This window comes from Sciurus carolinensis, chromosome 1 (assembly GCF_902686445.1).
Source record: "Sciurus carolinensis chromosome 1, mSciCar1.2, whole genome shotgun sequence".
Classification (NCBI taxonomy): domain Eukaryota; kingdom Metazoa; phylum Chordata; class Mammalia; order Rodentia; family Sciuridae; genus Sciurus; species Sciurus carolinensis.
Window position 1 is genome coordinate 60,587,491 of NC_062213.1, and position 20,632 is coordinate 60,608,122.

Below are 20,632 nucleotides of genomic sequence, written 5' to 3' on the forward strand. Positions count from 1 at the left end.
CCTATTTTATAGGTGTGGTAATAGAAGAGTAGAAAGTTGAATAACTTACCCAAAGCTATAGCCTTGTGTAGAAGACAGACAATATAAATTTGACCATTTAGGTTCGTAAATGCTTTTACAATGGAGTTTGGTTTTCTTAAGCAATGGAAACTCAGGAAAGGGAGAGATTCCACTGAAAAAAGAAACATGCATTGAAAAGGAAATGAGAGGGACACAACAGAGAGACTCCAGTGAGTGATGATGCAATACTTAATGGGAATCGGATAAGGGAGACCTAACTAGGGACAAATTCAAGAAACTATATAACTAACAGAATTGATGGGAAGTCCTTACTGTGGGATAAGCAATGAGGAACAGAAGAGTAAATCCATACACACTATTTAAAAAGGTGGTAATGTATATTTTGGAAAAAGTGCTCCCACAAAATCTCCTATAAGTTTTGGATTTTTAACATATAAATCATTAATTTTTGGCTATCCATATTTTGAGCCACCCACCTGCCTGTTGAATCTCGATAAATAATTATGAAATTTTGGTTCATTCACAATTTGCCTTCCTGAAGTTATTTATGTGATTCTTTTTTTCTTTTGAATTATCTAGCCTGCTTGCTATCCCTGATCCCTGCATGTAAATGATTTCCCATTTTTCTATTCTTAAACACTGTTCACTCTCTAAAAATACCTTAGGTATTTATTGTCTTGTTGAATCTTTTATAATTACAGTCACTTCATATCTTTCAAACTCTTCTACTCTAAAAATGCATTTATCTCATTTTATTCAAATCTTTTTCTTGTGATTATGCTTCTAAAAATACATGACTATAGCTGGGCATTGTGGTTCATGCCTGTAATCCCAGTAGCTAGGGAAGTTGAGGCAGGAGGACCATGAGTTCAAAGCCAGCCTCAGCAACTTAGCAAGGCCCTAAGCAACTCAGTGAGATCCAGTCTCCAAAAAAATTAATAATATAAAAAAGAACTGGGGATGTGGCTCAGTGGTTAAGTGTCCCTGGGTTCAATCCCTAGTACCAAAATTAAAAAAAAAAAGACTGATTTCTCCTTCACATAAAAATAGCTAAGCAATTGCATGACTATGCAAGCTTCTATTATTATGCTATTTATACTAATATCAAACTTATGCTTTGGATATGAGTTGTCCCCTAAAAGTTCCTGTTAATGCAGAAAAGAATTCAGGGGTAAAATGATGAGATTATGGGAGCTGTAATCTAATTGGTCCATCCTAGTTTAAATGGACTGATTAGGTGGTAACTGTAGACAGGTGAGGTGTGCCTGGAGGAACTGGTTCACTGAAAGGGTCCATCCTCCCCTCTCCCTCTCTTTTTACTTCCAGAATGAGCCCATGAGCCATGAGCAGAGCAGTTTTCCTCTGCTGGGCCCTTCCCCCATTATGTGCTGCCTCACCTTGGGCCCAGATCAGTGGAGAAAGCTGTCTATGAAATGAGACCTTTGAAACTGTGAACCCCAAATAAACTTTTCCTCCTCTAAGCTGTTGTCGTCAGGTATTTTGGTCAGAGTGATGCAAAAACTAACTGAAATAGTTAAAAAGTTAAATTTAGACTACTTCTACCAATTGTGCTTATTTATCACAATTCTTTTAAATCTAAGTATGCATCATGCAAAGGAACTGAAAACAATACTTTGAAACAGTATTAATTTTAATATGTTTTAGGAAATGAATAAATTCACCAGCAGAAAAAAATACCCAAAGTAACATTTTACAGATTTTTAGTCTCAAAGCACAAAACATTTTTCATAGAAACAAATATATCACCACTATAGGTACCATAATATGACAACATTTATACACAAGGCCATTTGCCATTATGAAGATCAGTGGCAATGGTGATGCAATACATTAGTTCATCTTTGTTAGAATGTTTGCTATTATACTTCCTGGCCTGCAGGAGTATTTGCCAGGATACAAAAGACAATGCATGACCTCAATTTAAACATTGCACAGGAAGCTATGGCTGCCCATGCTTAACCTATGTTGACTACATGATCACTAGAAATGTTTTCATACCACTACTTTGACTTTATTCCATTTACTACTAAAGCCATTCCCAAGAAACCCAACATTTTAATAGATTCATTTGGATGTTAGAGGGTTATTTTATACAAAATAACAAGTGCAATAACAGGATTTACTATTCTACATTCCTAAACTTAACAAAAGAAAAAAAAATTCGGGTATTAAGTGGAAAACAACTTGAGATTAGGTATAAGTAACACAATCGCTGAGGAAAATGTGATAAAAAGATTTCTTTTAGAGTTGATTATTCTTATATGCATCAGATAATTTTCTGAGGGTCATTCACATTCAATATTGAGATTTGTTTTATTAGTGGCATATACAAAGCACCATACAATATAACATATATAATGTAGAACAATCATGACTATGTAATTAACTGTAGAAATAACTGCTAAGAAAATATAGCAATATTTAACACAGGATTTCTAAAACTATTACATATTCTTTACTTTTTTCAAAGCTAATGTCCCATGTTTTATTTTATAGATTTTATAGATTTTGTCTATCAATTTATATGCAGTTGGCACTTTTGGGGGCTGAAAATAGCTGCTATCTTCTGTACAATAATGTTACAGTTTTATACAAACTTCAGACATTTGGAATGGTCTTTATGATCCCCTTCCAAGTGTTCCATTTCACACAACAGCAAATACTCTGAATGCCTTTCCTCCTGGAGGATTCTGTAAACTGCAAAAATGAAAAAAAAAATTGATGTCATCTCTACACATAATCCTTCTAATAAATCATGCTGTCTTATGACAGTTAAGAAAACAGTTATACGAACCCAGATGGTCAACTTTCTAAGGCCACTATAATTCGTAGCTATTGGAACGTGTGAGGGAGGATGACATAATTCTTTAAATCTTGGCTGTATGCTAGACTGCAAGTTTATTAAAGGAATTTAAGATGCACAATAGGAATAATAGTAGTCTCTATGAAATGTCACAAAGCCTGGATAGTTTTCATATTTTATTTCCTTCAATTCTAATAAAACAGGCACCCAAAGCTCTGTTTTCTTGAGGTAATGCTGAGACTCAATTTACAACTGATTTTTATAGATAAAAGTTAAGTCAAAAAGATGTCTGATACTTCAGCAATACTGTAGAGTACTAGGTCATTGTTGCTTCTGACAGAATTTAAATTATGTTTCTATCACACAGATTAATTCTTCTTAACATCTACATCCTCGAGAAAAATGTCAGTGAGGAAATTTAATGGTGAAGTCTGAAAAGATCCAAAAAGTTCTTCACCAAAATGGAAAAACACACACACACACATACCCCAAAGAGCATGTAGTGTCATATTGGAAGTACTTTTAAAATGGAAGTTAAAAGTAAGGCAGAACCATAAATTTTACTGTTTACTAAATTGGTTATTTTTTTATTTAGCAACAATGATTAAGTTACATTTTGCTTAAATGTCTAGAAATAAAAACATTGATAAGGTCATTAATCATTATTTCTTCTAATCAACTAGAAGCTTTTGAAGTTTTTACTCTTTTACATAGGTTTAATACTCTTAAAACATTTTAAAAACAATGAATGAGCAACATAATGAATGCTAAGGAACAAAGTGTAAGTCCTTTCATGTATTTATTTATATACAACAAAAGGGAGAGAATTTTAAAGTGGAAAATGATGCAGAAATCACAAATGTGCCCACACAACACACACAAACACATGTATGCAGGAACATGCACACACCAAGTTTTTCATACAAGCAAAGGGTCAAGTTCAAGGCGTGTCTCTGAGCCCACAGCCCTAGTGCAGAGCCTGAATTCAGGGATTATTAAGTTATATGACCTTGGGCATGTCAATTATTTAATCAACTTGGAACATCAGTTAACAAATACATAAATCAGAGTTTGCAGTACTGAACTGACATTATGGGGCCATTGATGAAGCTGTGCAAGAATGCATGTCTGGAATATTCATATTAGATACTCATATCATTTGAGTAATTTCATATGAAATTATCATTCTCAGTTTTGTGAGGACATCATTTTATAGCTTTCGAATGAATTTAAGAAATATAAGCAGTAATTGGAACCACATCACTCAAGTTAAGTTTATAAAAGGGCATATCAAATTCTCGAGGCCAGAAGACAGGTTATTGAGAAATCCCCTTCTCAGCAGTGGCCTCTTGATATGATCTCATCTGAAAATAGATACTAAATGCAGATTTGTTTTTTATGAGGCGGACACCCAGATGGTTATGTGAAAGACAACCTAGATATTTTGTATGGCACATCCTGTGGTGTTCTTTAGAGTAACTAGTTGATATGTAAATACTCCATTGGTAATTTTGAAAATCCCAGGAAATATGGAAAGTTAGGGATTTTATTCTGTGTCTATATAAATAAATGGGACTTAACATTACTTCCACAGTACCAATAATTTCAAAAATTCACTGAAGGTTTATTTATCTTATTATTAATACTTGATAAGGTAAGTCACATGAATTTTCTCAAATCCCTAGAGTATATATAACATGAATGAGCTAAATACCATGAAAGGACCTGAAAGAGTTTCTCTACAACATACGAGGCATCCGAGTTCTAGTCCAAAAGAGAATTTGGTTCTAGGGAAAATCAGACTCATTGTTTTTGTCAAATACTTTATCAGATAACTGGATTAGAGAAATATTCAGTGCCTTGTTCACCTAGAAAGAATTAAATATAAAAACTAATCTAGAAAATCCAAAAGAGGATGAAAGAAATTTCCTAATTATAAGAGCAATTAACAAAAGAGTGGTTCTGACTTGTAATCCGATTTTCATGTTGATTTTTATAAGCCTGCAGGAGACAGGCACCTCTGGTACTGTAGATTCTCCCACCCCAGGAAAACCAGTTGTTATACAAGTATGTAAAGGAAACCTACAAGCTTGGCCACTTAACTTTGAAATCGTGTTAAAGTGGGTCCACTGTAAAGCAATCATACATAATAAGGCAGGTCCATGAAAACAATTACACACACACATATGTACACGTGCTTGTTTTTACCTTTCTGAGAAGATTCCATTCTGAAAAGAAGCAGTATAAGTCTTCCTTTTGTCCACAGGCATAACATCAACATAACCACCATGATTTTGAACCACCCCGGCATGGACTGCTGCTCTGCAGATACTGGACAGCTGAAGAGGCAAGGAAAAAACATGCCACTATTAGGAGAGTACTGCTGAACTTGCTCAGCCTATTTTTCTATTGCTGACATCTGTCTATGCAGCCATGTAGGAGTTACTGGACAATGTTTTGCACATAAAGGAATGTTTCAAAAGTCACAAAGTCAAAGCCAATTCTGAGCAAGTCTGAAGGTAGATCTTGAAGGTGGCTGCCATGGTAACAGCCCTCCACCATCTGATCTACAAACACTAGTCCTGTACAAAAAAGCAGGCTTTTATAGTCAAAGTAATAAAAAAGCAAATTAGGTCCTTTCATCTCCTCAGGGGCCTTTTTGTCATTATTAAATTTTAGCCTTTACTGATGTATACTGAAATCAATCTGATGAAATGTTCATAGGTTGGACTATCTGTACTTCATTTATGTTCAGTTTTGACTTACATATAACCATAGCTCTACATAGCTCTATGGTCCATTTGCCAAAATATGGGTATATATTAAATGGGGAGTTTTTTTTTTCCTATTTAATTGTATAATCTATGTAGAAATATTCTGCCTTAAGAATAACACAAATTGATGGGGCTAGGGTTGTGGTTCAGTGGTAGAATGCTTGCCTAGTATGTGTGAGGCACTGGGTTTGATTCTCAACACATATATGAATAAATAAGTAAGATAAAGGTCCATCAAATCTTAAAAAATATTTTAAAAAAAGATAACACAAATTGACCAAATTATATGATTATATTGTGTGCATGTACAAATACATAACAATGAATTCCACTATCATGAGTGGTTATAATGCACTAATAAAATATTTGTGATAAAAAGGAAAGTTATAGCTTCTACTTATATTTGCAAGGCCTATAGGCCTATTGCCCTGATTTGAAAGACCTGTCATTGAATACTACAAAAATGTTTTGTTTATAATGTACCAGTTACATAATCTCAATTGAATAAAATTTCTGTGGAGAAAACTATTGTTTCAGGTCTAATAATTGCAAAATTTTTAAATGAATTCTAAAAGCCAAATAACTTCTCTTGGTCTATCACAGCCTTTACTAGATTTTACTATTGGCTTTAATCCAAATGTTCTACCAAATTTTGTCAATAGCTGAGTGTAGGCTAAGGAAATCCCACAACAGGAAATACTTGAACTATTTCAGTATAGAGTGACCCACATCATATCCCCATGGGTCTTTCTCAGTCTCACTGGCATGTTCTGCTCTTATCTCTCTGCACATGCGGGTGATTGAATATGCTTTTTTAAGTTCACATAAGCGTGTATATCTTCCATGACCTTGCTTTCTCACTGTGCTCTGAACTCTGTGCCATCAGTCAGTATTTATTAGCTCAGAGAGCCTGCAGCCAGGCTGTTTAATCCTTTTCATGCTTTTCCTATCTCACAAAAATACCACACATCTAAAACCTTGTGTCTGAGTTATGAGGAGGCATTTTATTTGCAATTTTAAAGTCCCACACTGAATTCATAATTGTATCCAATACAGTTCATAACAGATGGAAATAGAAACAATTCTGTACACATTTTTCCTGTTCTGTTAAAAGAGTAATATCAGCATTTTTTTCCCAAGGCAACAAAAGTGCTTAGATAATAACATTCACTAAATCCAAACACTTTACTATGTTTTGAGACTATTGTTTTGCTTACAGTTATGCAGTCAGCAGGCATTCCTACTGAGTTCAAAAGTCAGAAGGCTTTTTTTTTCCCATAGCCATACTTTATAAGAATGTAATATTGAAAGGAAATAAGAATTTTATCTGTGAACACAGTGGAATTTTTTTAATAAATGTGAAATTAGCAATCTGCAATGAACTATACATAAAAATTCAAAGCAGTAAAATGTGCAAGTTCTATCTTTACAGTACAAAGAAAGAGACCAGGGAGAGGAAAAGGAAGCCAGAAAGAGGCAATTTGATAGACTCATGCTTACCTTTCCATATCAACCTTATTTGAAGAGATCATGTATTTCATAGGAGCTGGGAAGACGGGCAATTAATGGTTTAAATCTGTCTCTGCACTTCCCATGTGACTGTAATCATTATATAGCCAACTTATCCTTAAAGGACCTATATAATAATACATATTACCTACCCATGTCACTGAGACAGGAAGATAAAATGATCTCAGGATGTAAGATCTAACAAACCCTAATTCTAGAAAATGATGGCTTAAAGGTATAGAAGTGAATGGGCTATTTTAAAAGACTTAACAGGCATGACTAAAATTAAAAGTTCTGAAGCTTAAAGGGAAAAGCTGGAAGGAATGATTCCTACAATTCATTAATTGTTTTCAGCAAATATTTATGTGTAAGGTACTTGCTTAGTGTCTGAGTCACTGTGTATTCTAAGTTCTGTCAGGGCAGGAACAAGCATGGTTTGGCAGAAATCAATGAAGTGATGAAAAAATGATGGGCAGCCCAGCTGCTGCCCTTGAGCAACTCAAAAACTAAGAGACAGAGTAACCAACATGAAACCTAACAAAATAGGCTAAGTGCTAAAAAGCAACACCATAGGGGTTGAAAGCAGGATGAATTCATATTTGGATTAGGAGAGCCAGCAATGCACCTCACAGAGAAAGTAGCAATAATGTAGAATATAAGAAATGACCATGACTTTGACAGAGAAATTTCAAAAAGGGTGTATTTCAACAGATAAGATTATAAACACAAATGTGAAGACTGGCAAATTCCAGGTATCTTGAAGACATTTAAGCTACAGACAATAATAATACAACTCTAAAGCATGGGAAACTTGGAGAATAATTTCAAAGGTGAAGCTGAATTGGGAAAAATCCTGGCATCCAAATGAATTTGTCAAAAGAAACAAGGGGATAATGTGCATATTTCAGACTTCTTTATACAGATTCCTGTAATATTCTATTGAATATGTATATTAAGAAGATTGCTACATTTGTTTTATGACTCTCTGGCTTAGAAATTTATAACAATTTCTAGATATCTACAACATAAAACCTAAGTGTATCAGCATGCACTTTCAGACTATTCATCTACACATTTCAGGAGCAGATTATTCCTCTCTCTCTCTCTCTCTCTCTCTCTCTCAGACTAATTTGGCTATGGCTCCTCTTACCTCCAATTTTTAACAGCTCAGAGAGGAGCAAAGCTATTTGCTATGGCTACAGGCAACACTATTTGCTATGGCTACAGGCAACACATTTACTCCATGTCTTTGTAGATATCACTCAAACCACTCAGAATGTTCTGTAATCCCCTCTACCAATCAACACTTTAAACCTGGCTCAAAGTGCATTTATCCATAAGAAAGTCATCATGTTTAATATCTGTGGTTCAACTCACGCTACTACAGCATTCCTGCAACTAGTTTCCTTTTGTATGTACTTTAAGGAATGATCTGATTTTTACTCTAAGCTATTTTTCAAGTGCACCTTTTTAAAATTTTTGTCTAGGTTTACTAAGGAATAATTTACATAGAGCAAAATTTACCAATTCAACCTTTTTAAAAAAGGCATACAGTTCAGCAACTTTGACAAACATAGTCGTGTAACCACTAGAATATTGTCTAAACATTTAGCAAACTGGTAATTGTCCAATGCATATTTCAGATGTCGATGACTAAAGAAAATCAAAATGCATTTTCCTTTCTAAGAATGCCTCCAGGTTATTTCTTTAAGTGCCTGATATAAGATATATGGGAAAGATATATGCTGGGGAGTGATAGTGGTCAAATTATATTGTTATATTGTGTGTATGTAGGAATATGTAACAAATCTCATCGTTACAATGCAACAACAAAAAATGTGAGAAAAAAGATATATTTAAAAGATATAAAGAAAGATTTGTGCAAAATAAATTATCGTACACTCATCTGACTATCCATCTTTCAGTGATATTATTAAGTAACCGTTCCAAGAATATCTCTGTTGGTAAAGAAACTGTTTCCTTATTCTGATCATAAAGGCACATATATACATTTAAATACAGGTATATATTTTTATATATGCATGAATATTGAGATCTGTGTTAATTAAGATACTTACATCAGAGTAAATTCGAGATCCAATTACACGAGCATAATGTGGATTTGCCTGCATACAGTTACGAGGACAGTATACTCTGAAAAAAAATGTATAAGTAGGCTGCTCACTTCAGTCGTTCTTATTAAGAAAAACATAGTCATTCATACACAGAACTAAATTCAACATTGTAAACCCTATTCATTGTTTTCTCTCCTGAAGTAGGTCAATTGTACAAGCAGGCAGCTGGCACAATTGCTTCTGTTTATTTTATCTATTCCAGGATCCAGAGCAAATGTGATTTTTAAAATTTACTCAGAAAGCCTTCTAACTTGGGGATTCAAAGCAGAAGAAAACATCAGAAGCACCCCTATGAACTTGAGAATCTGATACTCATTTTGTCTGTAGAATGTACTAAACAGACAACTAGGAAAATCTGAGTCACTATCATAACATCTCGGAGTTTCTCTTTTCTGTTTACATTTTTTGTCTTACTTTCAATTCATGGCTTTAATCATCATCTGCAAACACTTGATTTCCAAATTCGTATCTGCAGTTGGGACTTCTTTTATTAAAAAAATTGTATGTCCTACTGCTTATTCAACACCTCCTGTTAGATGTAATAAATATCTCAAATTTATTTCATATAAATCAGAATACCTAATCTCTACTCCCCAAATCCATTACTTTGTAGGATCCCCAACACAATACATCATAAATCCATTATTATAGGAATCTCAGCCAGAACCTTCATTCTACCCATGGTCCCTTTCTTTATCTCACACCTTACATTCAACCTAGCCATTTCTATTGGCTATACCTTAAGATATATCTAAGATCAGAGCATCCCTAAGCATTTTAAGCTCAGTAACTCTTTCTATCATCTACTGTCAAACAGGAACAGGGCTCTCCTGTGATCTCCTTGCTCCTTATTGGCCCTCTCTAATCTACTATGTCTACAAGTTGAAACATGTCATTTCTCTGCTTCAAATTCTCCAAGTGCTTTCCATCTCATTCACAAGAAATGGCAAGATGCTTAGAATGGCCAATAAGTCCTGCATATTCAGTACCCCATTAACTTTCCGATTTTATAGAATACTCCTCCTTTCTCACTGCTCTAGTCATTGTGATCTGATGATTACTTCTCAAACACAATATGAACCTGCCTCAGGATATAATCCTTTGTGCTTATCTTTTTCTTTTCATAGAACGTTCTTTCTCCAGATATCCTATTGCCTGTTATCTGACTGGTTTAGTTCATTTAAAACAAATTTACAAAAACTTTTTTTTATTTAAACATAAAGTCCAACTCTCAGTGTCTAATCAAAAATATTTTCAAATCTACTCCCACAGTTCAAGAAACTGTCATGTGGCACATTTTTTAAAAATCAATCGTTCTTCTTAGTTCATTCTCTACCCCCTATTGCGCACCTGCACACACGCAAGCGGACATGCCAACACATAAAAACTAACACTGGAAAAATATAACTGATTTTTACATATTAAATGAGATTCTCAACATAACAACTACATGAAAATCACTAGTGGATGATGCTATCAATTATTTTTCCAAAAGTATTCCAGAAACTTCCATTGAAACTACCTTTGCCAATTAAGGCACCTCTTCCTTAGGATAGCCTTTAAAAAACAGCTACAGTTCTTATTTCTAAAATATGTATAACACTATACACTTTGGAATGTACATATTTCATACAATGTCTAAACCAGAAACATTTAAAAAATAAGACATAAATTAATCTTAGTTTTTGTAACTTTGAATTAAACAACTGACTGTCATAAAAGACAGTGTCTGGCATTTTGCAGAATGAAGGGTGTCTCCATAGACTGGAAAATGAGCTGACTGTATTTGGGAACTGTTGGACACTCACTGCCTTCCCTTTGCTTGTAAAACTACCTGTTGTGCCCTTAGGGTCATGCTGTGTGAACTCTACCTTGCTCATATTTGGTTGGCATTTGGCTTGTGGAAGGCCAAGGTCAGCAGCCTCAAGTTGAGTTAATAGCTACTTAAGTTCAGATTAAAAAAGAAAAAAAAAAAAAAAGACGGGAACTTTCTTGCTTGTGTAATATCTCTATTTTTAACATCTTGTTACATTCTACAGAGAAGGTAGGCAATGATCTAGTAAACAAACATTCGTTACTTATGTTCTGCCAGTAAACCTTGAATAAATATGTTGACCCATTTGACACCTACTTTTACATCTTAAGAATTCAAAAGATTTTAAACACCTAATTATTTATAGATCTACATAAAGTAGGATAAGATTTCCACTAATACACATGTGCACGCGTACACACACACACACACACAAATTTCTACAGTTTATTTTGGGTTGTTCTGCCCATTACAGAAGCATGCAAGTAAGTTCTGTTTCTTCACGTCCTTTGTTAGCTAATTTACTTTTATTATTCTTTCCATTCTTCTCCAGAATATACCCTGTAAGTGAAATGAAACTCTAAGGCAAATACATCAATTACATGGTTCCCTAAAAGTTATAAATTTTTATATCAATGATATCATTAGGACCTACCTTATGAACTATTAAAAATTTTATGAGAAAAGACAATCTTGGTTTTACTAATGTCTAAAATTTTTAAAAAGTTAAAAAAATTATCTATAAATTATTACTTCTATAGATTTATTTATATTGGTGAAAATATAATAAAATTAAAATTCAAAACCATATATCATTTTTCTTTTTTGAATGCTTCCCTTCCTGGAACAAGCCAAGAAGTAGGAAATATCAATTAATATTTTACTTGAATGATTTTTATCTTTGGGAAAAAAATTTGATATACAGACTGTGAGAGAGATAAAATTATCATTTATGGAGCATTTACTAGAGAAAGGCTTTATAGGGGAATGCTCCACAGAGATTAAGCTTGTTATTTAGTCCTACTCATTTGGCTGCATGGGCCCTATCATAGTATTGGCATATGGTAAGAAATATTTACAAATGTATAATTCTAAAATCCCCACATTTCTTATATATTATGATTCTAAAGTTTACCAACTTCACCTAGCAATATATCTCTACTTCCCCCTGTAAAAATACAGTCTGTAAATACAGGATTAATCTGGAAAATTCCTACAAAATTCTCTAAAATTGCAATAAAGTGATTTAATCAAATCTGACTTTCATAATAGTATAATTGGTGAAGCTCTAGTAACAGAAGATTATCTATTTTTTAAAATATTTTTTATTAGTTGATAAAACTTTAGTTTATTTACTTACATGCAGTGCTGGGAATTGAACCTGGTGCCTCACACATGCTAGGCAAGCGCTCTACCACCGAGTCACAATCCCAGCCTCAGAAGATCATATTTTCATAACAAAAATGTTTAACATAGCCAGATATGGTGGCACATGCCTATAATCCCAGCAGCTTGGCAGGCTGAGGCAGGAGGTTCAAGAGTTCAAAGCCAGCCTCAGCAAAAGCGAGGTGCTAAGCAACTCAGCAAGACCCTGTCTCTAAATAAAATACAAAATCAGGCTGGGGATGTGGTTCAGTGGTCAAGTGCTCCCTAGGTCAAAAATGTTCATATAGTTCAATTGTAGTCAGATGATAAAAAAGTATACAAAGAATTTCATACAGTAAGGGATCCTCAAAATATTCCATTCACTTTGTAATCTGCTGACTTCATAAAACATATATGCTGAAGAATTAAGAAGTATCAAATCAGTGTGCACCAAGATAGCTGACCAAAAACATGACAACAGTATTTTTGCATTAGAGTAGAAACAAAAGGAACTGGTGTTCAAAAGGAAACAAGTTAGATATTCCTATGTGAAGGAACTGATTGTTTACATCATATCTATAATTGAGAAACTTCTTCCCAACAAAAAAAATGAAGTACTTGCTTTCCTGTATCAATAACATAGTCTTCTGTTACCTTGTCAACAAGCTCATTCTTTCAGTGAGATACTACTGCAGTTTTAAAAAGGCTTTTCCTAAGTACATACATTTACCATATAATTAGATTTCTTAAATTTCTTAGAAAATATAAATCATCAAACTACCGTTATTTCTCTAAATCTCATTACCAGTTTGGGAGGCAGAATGTCTACTACTAAGATAGGAGGTGTAGGCACATAGTTTACTTTTCCTCTGTGTTGATGATGGCTTGTGGACATAATTCTTCTCTCATAGTTTTCATCTTAGTTTGGCCAAGAAAAAGTAAAGTCTTTTCTTCATTATTTTTTAGTAGATAAATTCCATTATAACAGAAAAGCAGAGGTAGGTCTTTTGACTTACAAGTTGCAATTAATTGAAACTGAGTGATGATGCTAAAAATATATCATTTCAGTTTCTGTGGAAAGAACATGTTATAGAAGGAATGTTTTTGTCTCTCAAAATTCATATGTTGAAGTCCAAATCCCAGTGTGACTCTATTTGGAGACAGGGCCTTTATGGAGGGAATTAAGGTTAACTGATGTCATAAGAGAGGGCCCTTTACCAAATATAAGGATTAGAGACCTATAAGAAGAAATACAAGGAAGCAAGCTCTTTGTTCTGGCCACCATGTGAGGACAAAACATATATGGGGCTGCCTTCCAGCTACAAAGAGCCCCCATCAGTAACCAAATCATATGGCAACACGATCTTGGATATCCCAAACCTCCAGAACTATGAAAAATACATTTCTGTTGTTTATACCATCTGGTCTGAGGCATTTTGTTACAATAACCCAAGCAGACTGATACAGAACTCTTTGGAACATACAAATCATATGCAAAAGCCCTGCTATAAAGAATAGCAGGAAGTACTTTTGCATTTGGAAAAGATACACAACAGGAGGGCCAGGAGTGTGTGGAGTTTGTGAAGTCCCATCACTCCTTCCTGCTTATCAGTTAAAAATCATACACAACTTTGAATCCCGGAGACACAGCATTTCATGTAAAAACAGGCAAAGTCACACATACGTGCGTGCACACACACACACAGACACACACACACACACAGTTAAAAATAAGAAAATTCTGAAAACATTACCTTGGGCAATGTGAAGCAGGCTTATGAAATGGACAAAGCTGTTCCACAGTAGTTTCACAAGTCACAGCCTGAACTGAAGAATAAAAGCACAAAACAATAAGTGACTGTTAAGTAAAAACCCAACACACAGTAATAAGGAAATAAAATAAAAAAGAGCTCACCTGTTACTTTAGAGACTGTGAAGGAATTAGCAGACTGATATTTGCTGAAGATAAAAAACAGAAATATCAATCATTTACTTTTTAGACATCATCATCAGTATAACTCCTGGAGCCTTTCAGAGTCATGCACACTATATTTTAAAAACATTTTTCATTAAAATACTTAGTCAGTAGTGACATAAGAATATATTGCTTAGGCTAAATCAATATTACTTTCAATTCTTAGCATTAGAGGGTAGTTTCTTTTCATTATAAATCTCAAAAATTGATAATAGCACAAAGCAATACACATAATCTATACATTGGCTTCATATCAAAATTAAAATTCTCAAACCCTAATTCCTTGTTTCCATGGAACCCACGGTAGCAAATACAAGACAGTGTTATAAAAGGTTACAAAATAAAAAGTACCTTAAAGGAGTGTGCATTAATCAATTTTTATTTACCCTCATATTTAGTGAAGTTCTACAGCAGACGAACCTCTCCTCATAATATAAATTATTAAAACTAGGAATATAAATTAGGTACACCATTACATGTCAAAATTTTAATTGGCTTATGCATACCCAGATTTTCAGATAAACACTTATTGCAGAAAGTAAAGAATTTTGTGATGGTACTTTAACATGGATATAATGTGTTTACCCTCTGAACACATTAGCTCAGGACTAAAGGTGTAAAATCTCAAAAATCTTTTCTTTCTTTTGGTTTCAAATTCAATATTTAATATTTATCATCTGTAATGTGACAGCCCCTCCCAATAACATCATTTGAGTCGAAAAGTATATAACCTATCAAATGTAGTACACTTCATATTTCAAGAGAATTTCTATAATAGACAAGCAAAAATTAACCTTAAGGGAAAAAAATAATACAATAAATGTTCTTTAATACAATATTCAATGCTTGGCTTAATAAAACTTATAACTAATAATTATTTATTGATGTAATTTATAAATTTTGCTGAATAAATTAACAAATATTTCTACAAATATATTTTACTAGAGAGTGTTTTACAAGTAGCTAAAACCTACATATCAAGTCTCTGAACAAAATATCTATATCAAAATTTATTCCATAAATTTTAAGGGATTTTAATAACTTATTTTTTATAACTATGAATTCCAGCTTAATCCTGCTGTGGAGTTTGATGAACTTATACAGTTACAAAGAAAAGAGACTACATTATATGTGCTAAGAAAAACATTCATCTGAAGTTCAACAATGGTTTCTTTTTCTTTCTTTTTAATTGTTATTGCTGTTTTACTTAGAAAAAAAGAAAAAAAAAAAAAAGAATGCTGCTAAGCACAGTGCTCATACCTGTAATCCCAGTGATTTGGCTGGAAGGCTGAGGCAGGACATTGCAAGTTCAAGGCCAGCCTCAGCAATTTAGCAAGTATCTTAGCAACTTAATAAGATCCCATCTCAAAATAAAAAAAATAAAAAGGGGATATAACTCAGTGGTAAAGTACCCCTGGGCTCAATCCTCAGTATCAAAATAAGAAAAAAGTTACCACACAAAGATATTTCAAAAAATTATTTCAACTTCTACAGAAAATGAACAAAAATGTAGTGTTTCAGAATAAGTTACATAGGGTACATAATATAAAAAACACTGAAAAAGGTAACCAATGCTTCTTATGGTATTGAATTATATTTAGACTGACAAAGGAAGGCAATAAGGTACATTATAGACTTAGTTAACTTTTCCAAATGCTCTTTACCTAGTGATCTAATTTAATTGATTAAAAAATTACTGTTGCATGAAATAAGCCATTTTCTCTAAACAGGGTAGAAAGAATATGCAAATTAATTAGTCTTCTCTGGGGTATTATCTGTAATAGCTGAAAAAGTCACTGCTTTACATTAAGGATCAACTGTAAATTCACACATTCTTAATGAACCTACTGAAAATTGAGACCATGCCCTTTATAAGTAAAAAGGTTTCACCTTTGAATTTAGATCCTTTTTCTCCTTTTTAATCTATGGAAATCATGTAGCTAAAATAAATCTTGAAAATTACCAACTTCTCTCTTCATAAATTAAATGCTTCTACACTTTGCTCTAAAAGAATGTTTTAGTTCATTGTTACAATTTAAAATCATCTGGTCCAAAAGATCATTTGAGTACTTACCCAATTGTTTGAACACCATTTCTATTGGACTTGATGAAATAATGTTTTCTTCCTTGTCTAGTGATATCAACCCAACCACCATCATTGTCTATGATACCATAATGAATTGCAGCTCTACAGATGCTAGATTGCTTGAAATATAAAGAAGAGACATAAGAAAGTTAAAATATTTAAGCTTTGCCTAAGATACAACTATTTACTACTTATATGAATCTAAATTAAATATTTCTAAGAAAAATATACTTAATATAAGTTGCTAACATTCCACATGCAAAACTTAAAAATTATATGGAAGGATTCAATTTCCATAAAATTAACATTTATAATACCTACCATTTCATAGTGTACACTGCCAATTACTTTAGCTTTACTATCCAAACAGCCAGCAGGACATTCATACCTAAATGAAAGTAATGGGGACAAAAATTTAGCTTCTCTGTACATCAGTATACCATGAAAATATTTCTTATATTTTGTTAGTTGATTTTGAGAATAATATTAAGTAATACCTATTGCAGGTTGTCCCTTTGCACTGGTCTCGTAATCTTACTTCACAAGAAACAATTTGGGCTAAAAGGAAAAGAAATCACCAACATCATCTAGATAACGTAAAAGCTGACACATTTGTTATGTATAATGTAATGACAAGTTTTGGGTTCATTCTAAAAACATTCGAATTAATAAAATATACACAGCCTGGTCATCGATAAAAAAAATTTAAACTCCTATACGTGATACAGAGAGAGGTCTTACACATTTGCTGTGTGCTGATGACTTCATTTCTGTTGCTGTCATCGGATCGTGTCCGGACATGAGTGTCACGTACTTGTGCCTGCTGCCGCTCAATCTCATTGGTTTCTTCTTCTCGAGGAGGATAATAGCTGTCTGACCCTTCTGTCAGAAAGAAAGAAATGTTTGAGAAATATGAATCCCAGTTTACAAGAGCAAAAATTACTAAATAATGAAACGCCTGTATACAAAGTTCAACATTTAAAACTAGAAAAATCAGTAATCCTTTGGCAAAGATTTTGGTGCAAGGTCATAATGTTATTTCCTGCACTGAAGTACATGAAATACACATACAGGGTTTTGAGCCCTTGATTCATCTGTGTTAGTATCTGGCTTGATTCATCTCTGTTCGTGTCTGACTAATAGTCAATGGAGTCATTTCTAAACTCTGCTTATATTTCAGTATGTTATCAGTGTTTGGTTTTCATAATGACATCAGAAAATCTACAATAATGCCAGGGCTTAGGAAATGCAAGTCTTACTTTCCCAAATGAATCATATTCTTAGGATTCTCCCACATGGAAATTTGGAAAGAAGGATTGATGTGCTGTTGTTATTTACTAAAATATTCATTTCCTTAGAAAGTTTTTTTGTTTTGTTTTGTTTTCAGAAGGAATTCAGTGTGCAAAAATATTAACTTGACAACAGGAGTTAGTTTTAAGCTTTAAATATAATTTTTTTTTCTCAGACACTTCTATAGCAAGCGCTCATCAGAAGCATGTTTTGAAGGAGTGTATTATGTTTACGTGTGTCCAGAACTCAAAATCTAGGAAAAAGGAAGTATGAAGGCAGGGGAAAGTCAACTAAGAGAAGTAAAGCCTTGGAAAAGCTCTGTCGCATATATTGTGTCTTTGTGTACTATAAATATGACACCATATTTATATTGACTTTTTAAGATTTCAAATACATGTGAGTGCACTATTATAACAGTTTTATGATACCACAAATGCACTAATATTTTAACAGTTTTATAGAACCATTATAATATTTTTGGATATTTTGGCATAAACAATTGTATAGCCTACAGTGAGAAGTGGAGAAGCAATATAATTCATTGAGCATAAGGTACATGGAGAGATAGTTTTGTGAAAACTCTAAAATCACTAAAAATGAACTATATTAAATTGTCAAAGTCTTAAACAATTATGATGTTATGAAAACAACTCTAGTGAACAATATATCCAGAGAGCTTTTAGAATATATACTGTCATTCTTAAGAATATAAACTGTACCTCTGGAGTAATTTCAAAGTAGAATTAGAAGTGGTTATCTGAAAGAATCATGTAACTTTCTTTTAAATATACATTGGTATAATAGACATAATACTATTATAACAATTATTTTAAAATAAATTATACACATTTTTAAAATGGCTTCTTAAAATATTTAAAACATAGCTCTGGAAACTAAGTGTACTTTTGTATAATTAAGTGCATTTTTGAATTAATTATTATTGTTTTTCAAATGTGTGTGGTGCTGTGAAGTGAATCCAGAGCCTCTCACAAGCTAAGCAAGCACTCTACCCTGAGCCTCACCCCCAGTTTTATTTTTTTATATTTTTAATGTAAATTAATGCAGAAACTGAATTAAAATATAAACCAAAGTGAACATTACAACAAAATAGCATTTACCTTTGTAGCACAGATTTTCTCTACAGCCCCCTCCAAAACTAGGTGGGCAAGCAGAACAGGGTCGTCCATGTTTGTAAGGGGCATGGCCCCACCAGTTTCCCCTTAAAGAGATGATCCACTCCATTAAGAGATGGTCTAATGGCATGATTTATAAGACATTGCAACATATCACCATATTTGAATATTCTAAGTAATGATCTTGATGTATTTATTGCATGTATATATTTAAGTATGAAGTCCTTTGGTTACTAGGTTTAAATATAGATTTCTGTCTCATTCTTCTGAAAATAATCAAAACAGTTTGCTACATACTGTTTAAGATTTTAAAAAATTACAGAAAACTAAAACTAAACTATATCCCACATGCTTTAATAAAAATAGCTCACAAATTTAAATTTGACCCTAAGAATGGTTGTATAATTTTTTTAGTCATTCAAATGATCTTTATAAAGATAAAAAATATATTTCTCAGTTAATCTATATTTGATAATCTCTAATCAAAATTACTAAACATCTATGGAACAAAATAGTTCAATGAGTGAAACCGAAGACATAAAACTATGATTCCTGTCTTCACAAAGATTATATTTTCAATTTTTATAGACCCTTTAAGCACTGATTTTATACACTATGCAACTATAATCAGTATCATATTAGATAAGCTGAATTAAAACAATGTGCTTTTACTCAATATACACTGAAAATGAGAAAAAAAGTCACAAATATAAATTATTTTCATGTTGTTAAGACAAAGTTACATGTAATGTTTTGTCTACTTACTTTGGGGAATAATTGCACACCAAGTAGACAGCTTTGGGCCATATCTGCCCCCAGATGTTCATGTTGTGGCACAAGTTAATGGCACAGCCTATTCTGTTACTTGTTGCCCAAACCACCTAGAAAAGAAAGATTCAGAAAAAGCAGGCTAAGATGAAATAAGATAACACATCTCGGAGAAAAATGGATAAAAACTGAACTTGAGAAACCAACATTTATCATCCAACTATCTTCCCCGAGACTTTGGCTTTTGCCGAATTAAATTTTTAAAAGCAGTCTAAAGGTAAATAGTTCTTTCTTGAATAAAATGTCAGCATTTATGAAATATAAACTTACTAAATAATTCACAATTTAATATCTTCGCAAACCTGTTTGCCATATTAACGTGTCTATGAACTGAATTTTACATCTTAAACAAAGAACACTCAGATAAAAACTTAAGTGTTGAGACTTCTTATATAACAGGATCTTTTCATTGTGCCACTATAATTAGGAAGGTCCAAGTTGATCTTAAATCTTATCACATGGCAAAGACATATAGGGTTCATCTCACTGATAGATTAGTCTCACTGATAATAGGCTGTACAAATTCTAGAAACTGAGATCAGTAGTGAGTTTTGTTTAGTCTAATCTGCCTATTGTTGGATTTAGAAATTTAGAACGCATTAAATACCAAATAGTAACACAAATATAAAAAAATACATAAATGTTGCACACCTATTTTTATAAAAATTGAATTGCCATTGGTAAATAGAACTACAATTTTATTATTTGGAATAAAACTTTGACATTGAAGATAAAAAACTGCTCCCCATATGCATTTATTAAGGCCTTTTTAAAAGATGTTTCATATGTAAAAATCATTGAAATAATGTCTTTTTAAATATTTTGGACTTTTTATAAGCTGTTTCATGTAATCAGTAATTATGTAAATTTTTAAAATAA

At 32.9% G+C, this 20,632-nt stretch overlaps 1 protein-coding gene across 2 annotated transcripts in view; it reads right to left on the bottom strand.

Moving 5' to 3' along the window:
- Positions 1-1,672: 1,672 nt before the first annotated feature.
- Crispld1 (cysteine rich secretory protein LCCL domain containing 1) overlaps positions 1,673-20,632 on the bottom strand; it is a 44,618-nt gene continuing 25,658 nt past the window's right edge. The window contains exons 5-15 of one of the 2 annotated variants that reach the window (XM_047562991.1): positions 19,691-19,806; positions 18,911-19,011; positions 17,244-17,384; positions 17,000-17,060; positions 16,824-16,890; positions 16,491-16,621; positions 14,357-14,400; positions 14,196-14,268; positions 9,207-9,282; positions 5,054-5,184; positions 1,673-2,739 (exon numbers count right to left, since the gene is read on the bottom strand). In XM_047562991.1, the coding sequence (XP_047418947.1) occupies positions 2,688-2,739; positions 5,054-5,184; positions 9,207-9,282; positions 14,196-14,268; positions 14,357-14,400; positions 16,491-16,621; positions 16,824-16,890; positions 17,000-17,060; positions 17,244-17,384; positions 18,911-19,011; positions 19,691-19,806 (993 nt within the window). In that variant the 3' untranslated portion in view covers positions 1,673-2,687. The remainder of the gene's footprint in view (positions 2,740-5,053; positions 5,185-9,206; positions 9,283-14,195; positions 14,269-14,356; positions 14,401-16,490; positions 16,622-16,823; positions 16,891-16,999; positions 17,061-17,243; positions 17,385-18,910; positions 19,012-19,690; positions 19,807-20,632) is intronic. The other variant, XM_047562996.1, reaches the window with a different exon arrangement.